This window comes from Haliotis asinina, chromosome 7, assembly GCF_037392515.1.
Source record: "Haliotis asinina isolate JCU_RB_2024 chromosome 7, JCU_Hal_asi_v2, whole genome shotgun sequence".
Classification (NCBI taxonomy): domain Eukaryota; kingdom Metazoa; phylum Mollusca; class Gastropoda; order Lepetellida; family Haliotidae; genus Haliotis; species Haliotis asinina.
In genome coordinates this window covers 21,916,678-21,928,655 of record NC_090286.1, presented here as the reverse complement: position 1 = coordinate 21,928,655, position 11,978 = coordinate 21,916,678, and the positions used below count along the sequence as shown (strand labels likewise).

The 11,978-nt window shown below is 37.9% G+C and overlaps 1 protein-coding gene across 1 annotated transcript; it reads left to right on the top strand.

The window, feature by feature from the left end:
- Window positions 1–45: 45 nt before the first annotated feature.
- On the top strand, window positions 46–11,268 carry LOC137291456 (sorting nexin-30-like). Its single transcript, XM_067822805.1, has 11 exons — window positions 46–206; window positions 1,498–1,689; window positions 2,797–2,907; window positions 4,553–4,714; window positions 4,949–5,144; window positions 6,269–6,399; window positions 6,865–6,933; window positions 7,145–7,231; window positions 7,734–7,838; window positions 8,284–8,436; window positions 8,942–11,268. The coding sequence occupies exons 1-11, from the start codon at window positions 78–80 to the stop codon at window positions 9,056–9,058; spliced, it is 1,452 nt and encodes a 483-aa protein (XP_067678906.1). The 5' UTR covers window positions 46–77; the 3' UTR covers window positions 9,059–11,268.
- The last annotated feature ends 710 nt before the right edge of the window (window positions 11,269–11,978 follow it).

Genomic DNA, 11,978 nt, shown 5'->3' with positions numbered 1-11,978 from the left:
TTACTATTTCTGACCAATCGCAAATATTGTTACATATCTTCATTTGTGAATGATCGGAGGGACAAAATTGACAAAACATGGCTGATTCAGGAGGTAGCATCGACTTGAAAGAGGAGGAAAACAATTCCTCCACTCAGTCGGAGGACAATGTCAAATTTAGAGATCCGTTATTAACTGGTCTTGAAAAGGATAGTGACGATGACGGGGTAAGGATATCATAACTATCTTGTCTACGGTGTACTTTGGTGTCATTTGTAAACACGGGAGAGACCCACCCCCTGTGTTTTTGTTTATTCAATATTAATTAGTGTAATTATGGACATTTCGCGGATTAATGCATGTTCACATTAACAGTTATGTGCAAATATCTACGCATGCCTGATTGATGTTGTGTTTTTGAGGACCTATCCAAATAATCGCATTACGATGAAGGATAATTTTTTAAGCTAATGACACCAGGGACCTAACTGGTTATTTGTTTACAATTTTGAGTGCAAGCAATAATTTTCCAAACAAAACACGCCATGTACCATTGGACACTTGCAGCCATGCAACTCTAATGTGTATGTACTCTACTGAATATTGTAAGGTGTGACCAGCACTGGACAGGTGGTTGATCATGTTGATGTAACAAATTATGCACACAAGAACTATGTAAATATGGTCATAAATGAGACTGAAGCAAGTACCATGTGCTGTTATCATTAAACAACAATCTTTTAAAGCATTCAAACCACCTTCTTGAACACAAATAAAATTTCAATGTAAATATAATGGCAGTGCCATGGTGATGTGGTAATTATGTATCTGTTTTCATATCCTTAAGATTGTTCACAGCTGCCTCAGTTATTGCAAGAACAATTGTAAAACATGCATCTAACTTATACAAGATAACTTATCTGAAATTGAACATGTCCTTCAAGAATTTGCAGTTACTGTATGATGCAATACTGTTGTAGCCATAGTAAGCACTTCTGTCTCGAAATGTATGTCTGAAATGGTGAAAACCTATTATCCGACATATAAGCTGTCTCAATCTCATCATCATGAGATCTCTGTGTACAAGATGATGTCCCTGTGTGAAGATCTGAAGACACCAATAAGGTCTCACGAAGTGAACCCCCAACTGTACTTTGACCATCTGATCTAAACCAAGGATGTGTGTCTTGCAATATTGTCATTTGTTGAAAATTGAGATTTTCTTAAATTCCCTATTTTTGTATATCCATTGGTATTTTGATATTCAACTCAGAACTAAAATGTAAAGGTAAATATTAAGCATTGATTTTTAATTTAGACTAATCCTTCTGTAAGTGAAATATGAGTCACATTTGAATTAAGAAGATTAAGACATGAATATTTCATTACACTTTGAGGAATGTTTACTGACATCTACTAAAGCCTTTGGACTGAATGTCAAAGCAGGTCTAGATAAGTCCATGTTTTCAGTAAACCAGTTGTTCTGAAATGTATAATGCTTGGGTTATTTTGTGATAGATGGAAAGTCTTGACCTGGATGCCTCAGCAAGGTCAGACATCACAGTGTCAAGAAGTTCCAGTCTGATCGCCAATTTCCGTCTGGATGATGACTTCGATGGGGAGACGAAAGACCTCTTTGTGATTGTGGACAATCCAGAGAAGCACACAGGAACAATTGAGTCATATATCACCTTCAGGGTGTCCACAAAGGTGAGGCAAATTAGCCTGTAACATGTGATATGTTTCCATAACAGAGCTACAGCAAAGCTTTCAACCCCAAATAACTCCAAGTACTGAGAACCTTGAAAAGCTGGGGATCACTAGCTAAAGGTCCTGTTCAGGACCAGGGCCAAACCCTCCAGCTGAAATTTGCTATATTTTCTTTTATACTGTATTTTAGAAGCGTATGGTCATCATTCAGGGTGAAGACAATATTTAATGATATTTAGACAGTATTTTATACAAATAAATGTCATATTTAGTTAACTTTCCTTGAGAAGATGAAGCTTAATGGCATTATTCAGGGTGAAGACAATATTTAATCATATTTAGACAGTATTTTTATGAATAAATGTCATATTTAGTTAACTTTCTGTGAGAACATAATTTTTATTAAATGAATGTGACATGGCAAAATGAAAGAGTTGACAGGCTTGCTCCAGTGCCTGAACAGGTTAAACTGCAAACTTTGTGTGCTTCACTGCTTGTGATTAGGTGTTTTTGATAATGTGGGTTTGAATCCCACATGTGAGTTAACACAAAAACATACTTGTTTGTGTATTTACTGAGGGGGTGTAATCCCAGATATTTTTATGTCAGCACTTTGAAACAAAATTTATGCATTCAGATGATAATTAATGCTATGTGATATAGATTTGCATTCAAATATGTCTGACTTTACTATACAAACAGAAAAATATCGTTTACAGAAACATTGTTATTTCAATCCTTATCACACAAGGTAACTGAAGACATTCTCAGCAAAACTTTGAAGGTTGTACAGGTGTTTAACCATGTTTACTCATTGCACAGTTAGTCAGTCAGTGAGTCCTTATGCCACCTTTAGCAATATTCCAGCAATATCATGACAGGGGACACCAGAAATGGGCTAATATGTATTTTTGTTTGAAAGTTTAATTCCCTAATTTGAATGTTTCCAGGTATTGTCTCATACTGAAATTGAGATGGTCACTCATCAAGTATTAGAAATACGCTGTGGCTTGATAATTTCACTTAGATAATAGTGTTTTTCACATGCTTTCATAAAAATGAAGGAAATTTAAGTAGTGACTGGCCATTCATGTCTTTAATCTGCAGACAACTAGAAGTCAGTTTGATACATCCGAATATGCAGTGAGGAGGCGTTACAATGACTTCCTGTGGCTACGGCAACGACTTGAGGAAAACTATCAGACCCATCTTGTGCCGGTAAGCAAACTGAAACCAGACATGCCAACCATTATAATTTTGTTGTGATGTAGTTTTAACAGTGACCCCAAAGTTATTATTTTCTTCCCCAATATCACATTGTCATTTAATTATTGTACCAAATTATTTACATGCGTGGAATATCATTTAGAATAAACTGATAATGCTCTGGTATGTAACAGTGAGTCTATCTTGTCTAATGAGAGCCATGCACCTGTTTTTCTGTGATACATGTCTCAGATTTGTTGTTTTGTGGAAACACTCGCAAGGCATTGTGTTGACGGGTAATTAAGCCTACTAATTGCATCCAGGCTTCAATTAGGGATAGTGTAAGTGTAACCATGGTAACCAGTGATGTATAACAATAAGTCATCAGCAGAATTTCCATGATCACCATGACTACAAGTATTCCACATTGATGGTAATGTCACTGTTACGAATGCATTTTGAAATCTATATGTTACTATGTGCCAGAGTCTTTTGAATCAAATTCAAACATGTCTGTTGTCTTTATTTCAGTTGACTCTTGGTTCAGTATATCAGATAAACGGCCAGCCTGTGTTAGTTGGGCTTGCTAGACATAGTTTGCTGTACTTTTGACTTAGGCTGGCATCTGTGAATGTTTCAATTACATGTTTTCAGTTCTAATACAAGTATGAAAGAGTATTTGTAAACTGGGCAGTGTATTTTCCAGTAGTATTGGCTGACACATCTTATTGCATTATACAACCAATGAGGAAACTGGTTAGAATTGGTCTTGAGCAACCCATGCTTGTCGTAAAGGGTGAATAATGGGATGGAGTGGTCAGGCTGGATGAATTGGATGACACATGTTATTTTATCCCAGTTGTATAGATCAATGTTCATACTGTTGACTACAGGATTGTCTGTCTCAGACTTGATTATTTACAGACTGCTGCCATATAGCTGGAATTTTGCTGAGTGAAGTGTAAACGTCAATTCACTCACTATTGCAATATATATTTCAAAGAGAGGTATCTGCAGTGCAATAAGCATTGTGATATATGTGTTAGGAGCTAAAGTATTTGACGGATATTAACATTGATCGTACATGTAGATTATAGTGTGTACATAGTAAACATGTTGAAGTAAATGATAGAATGTTAAAGTCAGCATGGTCTGTTGCCTCTGATTTGTTGTAAGGGATATGGGAGAGATTATACCTGAACGAAAATCAGTTCCGTGTTTCAATAGTTTTGTCAGTCAATTTCAAAGAGAAATATTTGTGAGTAATGGTCTGTTTTCGATTTTTGATTTAAACAATACAAATAACAACAAAACCTATCTATTTTTGACCCAATATGCAAGAACAATGAATAAATATTGTTGTAGGAATTGTGTGAAAAGATCATTTCAGTGTGCTGGTAACATGGTGTAGCATTATTTGTGGGCAGAAGCATAAAATATAGCACTAGGATAGACCTGCAGTGGTATATGTATGGTATATGTATTGATGGTGTATGTATTGATTCAAAGTATTTACAGTGATATGTATTATGATATCAAAATAATTGTGGATCGTGGCAGTTCTAGTTGCTACAATTAAGGGACATTAGGGACAATCTGTTTCTTGCACTGTTCAAATTACTCAACTTATTTATGCCTGTACATGGTTTCATGTCAGCCCTTGCCAGAGAAGCATACCTTGAAGAGAATGGACAGGTTCAGCCCAGAGTTTCTGCGAGTCCGACAAGCAGCCTTACAGAAGTTCTTGACCAGACTGGCAGACCACCCAGTCCTGTCCTTTGACAAGAGTTTCCATGTGTTCCTCACTGCTAAAGCTTGGGTAAGTGGTCATCAGTTAGGGACTCTTTGGTTTGTACAAATTTTTACCAAATGTCCAAAACTCATCTTTGAAATTAAATTAGAGCTTTTGAGACTTGATTTCAAATGTATGTTGGGTAATACCAAACAGCTAACACCATATCCTGCCAAATTCATTCTGTGTTTCATCAGATTGCAATGATTAGTATATGTGACAATTCTTTCAATGTGAATAATACTGTTTCAATCACTGCAGGAGTTCCAAGCCCATAAGAAGCAGGGGTCTGGATTTATCAGCCGTGTGACAGACTCCCTTCACAACATGGGGGCGTCCTACATGATGAAGAACAGGCCCCCGGAGTTTATGGTGATGCATGAGTATATTCATACCTTTGGGGATAAAGTCTCTGTCATGGACCGTATCGCCAGCAGGATCGTCAAGGAACAAACAGGTAGTTGGTTGTGATGCAGATGCTGCTAAGATTCTGTGTCTGGGAGGTGTGGTAGGTTTGAGAGCACCATAATGTCTCCTTGAAAGGGCTGAAGCCATGCAGCAGAGCCCTCACACAATACACAGTGGTATTCCTTTTTATTTATGTACATGTTAGGGTGTACTTTTCTTAGATGGCAACTGTCCTGATGTTTCAACTAAATACAATAAATTTGTCCATATCCTCACTCATGCTATGTGTTTATCTCCCCATTCCTTTGAACATAACATGGAAACTTTTGCTTCATGAAGCAAACATAAAAAATCCTTCACCCATTTGGGTTACCTCCCTTTCCCTTTCCTGCCATTGCATCCCACGTGACCAGCACAGAGGCATGCTCTTGTCACTCTTTCCATTTCTTTCTCAACATACAAATATACTATTCCAGTTGATGGGAAAGAACAGAAACAAATTCCTTTTCAGAAGAAGTCCTCCTACGGGTACATATAGTCATTACAATTCCCATATTAAATCCTATCACACTTTTAACTAAATGTTTCAAAAAATATTTATACAACAAAAAAACTCACTTTGTCTTGTGAGACCACCCCTACAGGGCCCCACTAGGCTCCACTGGGCCCCCCTACAGCCAAGAGCAGATAACTCTCGCCATCTACCTTCTACATCACTTTTTATGCTTTTCATCTTTTGTTGTAATTTTGCCGTGGGTCCTCTGTTTTCCTGCCTTGTGGAAAGCAAAATGGCACTCCGTGCAGTTGTGGTTTCTTGGTAGCTTGTAGTAGGTGGTTTGTATATTTTGTTTGCATGTTATATGATAGGCGTGCCTAAATTCTCTTTTCAGCGAAATTTGTGTTTGTTTCATTTTACTCAGCTTTACTCACTAAACTACACACAAGTGCAGCTAGTCTTTATTCTGATTTGCATTTTTTGTATTTAGATGGCTGTAGTTTGCTGCTTCCCTGTTCCTGCTAGTAACACTGGCCCGGGTCTGTTTGTTGCAGTTTAATCCCGGTGTGTCGTGCAATGCTGCACTACCACCACTGGATGGCAAAATGTTGTAAACAGAAATTGTTTCATCATTATGAGAAGTGTTTAATCCTTCTACCATATTTTCTTCTGTTCAGAGCTGCTGAATGAGCTTAATGAGTGGGCACCTGTGTACACCCTCTGGTCTAATTCAGAGGAACAACTCAGTGACACACTTGTCCAGATGTCCAAGACTATAGAATCTACCTGCCAGATCCTCAAGGACATTGTAAGTACCTACATTCTACAGAACCGTGGACCCATGGATCCCTTTGTAAACCAGGACCCAGTTTTGTACCCATCACGTAGCTTCCCTTGTCCTGTGATTGTCATTAAATCTGACAAATGGATGCCATGATAAAATATAACTGATGTTTACTCTCAGACAGAGTAATTTTGTGTGTATCTTCACTGAAGAGTTATTGTCTCACATTTCCCATGAGAAAATTCTGTTGTTATTTAGATTAAGGAACTGGTTACAGGGCAGTTTGTATCTTGTTTGGCACCAACACTAGCCGTCTTATTTTGTCACTTGTTATATGTTGAAGGTATCTTTCTGTGAAGGAATATAAAAACATATGTTTTAAGAAGTCATGTTATTGTTTTGAATAAGAATGGTTTGATATCACCACTTTTTTCTGTTAGTTGGGTAATGTGAATGTATTGGATGTACTGAGACTTGTGTCTATTTCAGATTGACTCCACGGATGATCAGTTGCTTCAGCCCATCAAGGAGTACATCCTTTACACAGAATGTATCAAGGTCTGTCCCCCCACAAGCAACAGAACACTGACATACATGCAAACATCCTTTACACAGAGTGTATCAAGGTCTGTCCAACCAGACACACATTTATTTACCATGGTTTAGATAAGGATGTACACCTACACACACACACGCACGCACAGCAGTTCTACATGATTAACATGATGGTTGATGGTGTTATAAGACACTTCAATGTTTGTTTTCCCAGGCTGTGCTGCGCCGCCGTGATGCTATGCAAATGGAGTATGACATGATCGTTGAGGAACTCAACAAGAAGAAAGATGAAAGAGAACATGTAAGTAAGACTCTGCACAGGTTAACTGACAGTGAAACACATTAAGTTTACATCTAGATCAACACCTAGTCTCAGTATATGTCTCTGATAGATGACAATCACCTTCTTGTCTGTGAGGATTCAAAAGGAGTATGCATTGCATCTTGTAAGAGATGTCTAATGGTGATTGAGTAACATCCAGCTGACTACCTGGACAACAGAATTGTTTGTCTTGTTGTGACTCTGCTTCCATTTCACAAAGTGTACATAGATCATGCTTTTGTATAGTATGACTGTAGACATAGCACTGCAGTCACTTTACAGCAAGGTCTCTTGATTACTTCAATGTTTATGTGATACAGCCTGGATATTGCACACTGGGGTTTAAGACGACACTCACTCACCACTGTCATGGGGCACAAATACTTCCATAGGCATTATTCAACAAAAGAAAACGGCACCTGTTATCTCTGTGAAAGCAACTGAATATTGTTTAAGTTATAATTCCCCTCTTGGTTTCCAGGTGAAAATATCTGACCAGACATATTCTATTGGTGCCTTCCTGGGGAAGGACCCGGAGGACGTGAAACAGCAGAAGCAAGACAAACTGGAGCAACAGATAGCTGATGTAGGTTTGTTTGGCATAGTTGCCATGGGGTTAGGGTGGTGGTGGTGCTGTCTGTTTGAATTTTAATTTACGTGGGTCACATTATGATTTATAAGAGTTGGTGGTCACTCTTGGTGATTCTGTGTCATTGTACCCTGATGGTGTGGGTTCTTGCTCATAACGTCAATTATTTGATAAACTGTAAATTTTCAATCATTTACTGACCAGCATTGCATAGATGCAATACTGATGAATGGGTTATTATGCAAGGAAGGAAACACACCCCCCTTTTAAACAGGGTTCCTTCTCAAGGACATTTTTTCATATCTGCATCAATTGTGGTCAGTAAATATCAAAATCTTACCTGTTTTGTTAACGTTAAATAATACAATTTGTCAGAAAATGCCAATACCTGCCAGAGGAACATTTGAATGTAATGTACTCTTTTGTTGTCATGACAACACAGCTACAACGTCAGATGGAGATGCTAAATGACCGGACAGTGGTGGCGAACGCGGACTTGAAGGCGGATATGGAACGATGGCACAAGACTAAACAGAGGGACATGAAGGACATCTTGGTGAACATGGCCGACAGACAGATACAGTATTATGAAAAGGTTAGTCATCATGCATGGAATTCTGACCATTTAAGGATGTAGTGGTCATCACCATGGTTTCGTTATTTTAGTCAAAGAAGCTGACCAGAAATTCGGTGTAATGGCCATATTAGTTAAATCAGTTGTGATACTGAGAGCTATTTTGTGTGGTCATGTCACTGACAACCATTTCTGATTGTGTCACTGACAGTAATGTGTGTGGTTGTGTCACTGACAGCCGTACGTTTGGTTGTGTCACTGACATTAATGTGTGTGGTCGTGTCACTGACAGTTGTGTGTGTGATTGTGTCACTGACAGCTGTGTGTGATTGTGTCACGGACAGCTATGTATGTGGTTGTATCACTGACAGTCATATGTGTGATCGTGTTGCTGACAGTTGTGTGTGTGGTCATGTCAATGACAGCCATGTGTGTGGTTGTGTCACTGACTCCTGTTAGTATGGTCATGTCACCGACTGGTATTTGTGTCATAATGTCACTGACAGCTGTGTGTGTGTTATTGCAGTGCCTTGCAGCATGGGAGGACTCTATCCGGGCAATCCAGGCACCACGAGAAACCATCACAATACCAGATGACAACATACAGAAAACTGATGACACAGAGTGTGCAGAAACAACATAAAGACACAGAGACTTAGATGAGCGGGTACTGCTTTAAAGTATGTATACTATTACAAGCACTAGAGATATTATTATACAACAGCATGCTTTAGATGTCACCTTAAAAGTTCACATATTATGGTCAACTTGGTGTAATCTTGATATGAAGGACTACGAAGGTGCCAATGTATTTCTTGCTGGACTAGTGGTGTAGCATGATAGATAAAGTTTGAAAGACAATTATCATGTTTACAGATTAGGTGTAAAGTTTTATAATAGCAAGCCTAAAGGTTTTGCATGAAAAAGAATGTTGGCAATTTGTCAAACTTGTTTTTTCTGTTTATGTACCATATTCATAATGGCATTCTGTAACCTGCCAAGTAATGCTGAAGGTGTTCATGCTGAAGGTACAAATATATCTTGGTTGCCAGTTGCCAAATCAGTATATACAGAAAAATATCTTGGATACATTGCTTTCTGTGGCCTCTTCAGATATGATTCTGTCTGGAGTTTCCCAGCAGCATCTAGTGTGTTTGACCTTGACCTACAGTAAGAAGGGAGATAGCTGTTTTTGGATTAAATATTCATGAAAATCTACAGCAATTAGCAAACATTTTAGTGTGCATCAAGAAATGTATTGTGTAGAGTTGTCTGCCCAGGTTGTGTGTACATACACTGTTGTCGCCTCACTGCACGATACCCTGGTTGTGACCTCTGTTGTGTTAGGTATAGCCAGTTGTCTCATCTGTCCACTCACTGAAGGCTAGGTTCATTTGTTCATATAGTGTCTCGAAACAGTCCAGTACTCTGAGAATGTCTCTAGTCATTCTGTCTTCATTATTTGATTCTGTGAGATCAAATATATGATTTGACAAGGGGATACTGCCAATGTACAGCATTACGACTGAATCCATTGGAATATAGATATTCATATTTCATGCTCCTTTCTGCAAACTTCTGGCTAAAGGTTATTTAAGTGAGGGGTAAAGACTCCAGCTCCACCCCACCAAGATGTCAGTTAGGGTAAACTTGCAAGAAACTATTCACTATTCAACTATGTGTGTTGGATCATAATGTGTATTAAATCATCCAAACTTATCAAAAGGTCAGAGTGTAAACACATGGAATTAGTGAACTACCTTTCAGCCATGGAACAGAGATTGACGTCTTGTCTTTAGGTAATGGGACTAGACTTAGGCAAATACACAATGCTAGCAAGTTTGATTTAAGCAATACCAAAGGTGGCATCAGCATTTTTTGGAAATGTTCAAATCATTTTACTTTCAGATATAACCTCAGTACACTTCCGTGTGAAAGTGGCATGAAAGTCAGGGTAGCTTCACTGCTTGTGATTCACATTGATTGGTGTTCAGTTGTGTGTGAAAAATAGTGACAAAATGGCCTTTGCTAGTTGGTAAAATTATCTCCAGAAGATATACAATTAATTTGACATAAAGCAGATGTATGTATATTTGTTACACAAAATTTGTTCTTTACCAGCATTTGTACTCATCAGTAGTAATCATCGTAATAGTTATAACTGTTGATACTCTGTGTTTGTTGGACTGTTTTTTTTGTCTGATGATAACATGAAATTTAAGGATATTGTTATTTATCTCTTGGCCTTTTACCATCATATTTTTGTGTGAATTGTTTATTTGAAATATATGAATGGTACTTTATCACTTGTGTTCTATTGTCAGCCCATCAGCTGAAACCTAAACTCACTGTGTTGTTCAGCTGTGGCACTTAGAGACAGCAGCAATCATTTCAGCTGCAACTATCTTACCATTTTTATACTGAATGTAAGTTAAAGTAGTTTCATATTTATGGCTGCCATCATTCTCGGTAATCCAAAGCAGTATTCTCCATTCTACTAGGATAAATATACTGCACCCATGGTCTGCTATTTTGGATATTTCGGAAGTGACATCACCAGTTTGGTATCTTTTATAAAATAGCTCATGATCTTAGTGAAGAACCAATCAGAATGCTTCTGCTAAATGTGAGTTTGGCATATATCTAATTTAGAATTGCAGCCTTGTATGGGTGAATCATCTGTATATGTAATGAAATTAAAACATGTTGTACAAACTGAGTGAGAAAACATGTTATCTTGATACAAAGGCAGGGGAGGCAACTCCTTATGATGCAAAACATTCCAGTTGGATTGTGACAATACAGAAATGAAGAATACTGATGGTTTTGTCACTTGGTTTATTTATGGAAAAAGGAAATTTGATTCGAAGTTGTTTTTACCATTTTTTTTTGTGTCAATAGAACTGAACTCAAGCACAGGTAGGGGTTCAAATGTGTTTATCTGGACAGAATGGAAAATCAAAGCACTGGATCACCGAGGTTGTTTGCCATTGGATTGGTGTTCTGGCAGCATGTCTTTGTCTTTAATTCACATGTAAGGATGCAATACAATTTGATTTTAGATTGGTATCAAGTCCTGTGTTCATATCATGGTTGATTTTTCCAGCGGATAATTTGTTGATGTCTAACTGTACATAATCTATCCTGTACAAACAACTTATTTATTAATGTCATGTGAACTGATTTGATCTCAGGCCTACATTGCCTGTCTTTGTTGTTTCTAGATGACTCTTTGTTGTTGATGATTGTATTGTGATAATTGTTGGAATCAAATAATCATAGCAGGTGTGGTTGTGGCTTGATGAAGCATTGTAAACTAGCTGTTTGGTTTAGAGGTTAGTTTGTAAGAAAATAACTTAATCAGTGACATGAAATAACTGAAACAGTAACAAATAGTTAAAGGTCTACAGGCACACATCCTCAATATCTCCAGGGTATACGTTCATATAAATTTCCTCAATATCTTGATTGCATCTATGACCCAACCCGACGAGTTTATTACCTCCTTTGGGTGGCTTTTTATCCTATCAGGTGTCTGCGCTTGGAAGTTGAGCATACCAATC

Excerpts from the sequence above, each read along its gene's own strand:
- LOC137291456 (XM_067822805.1), top strand. The coding sequence starts at position 78 with ATGGCTGATTCAGGAGGTAGCATCGACTTGAAAGAGGAGGAAAACAAT. Across the intron at positions 4,715-4,948 it reads TCCTCACTGCTAAAGCTTGG|GAGTTCCAAGCCCATAAGAA; the intron begins GTAAGTGGTCAT and ends CAATCACTGCAG. Across the intron at positions 8,437-8,941 it reads AGATACAGTATTATGAAAAG|TGCCTTGCAGCATGGGAGGA; the intron begins GTTAGTCATCAT and ends GTGTTATTGCAG.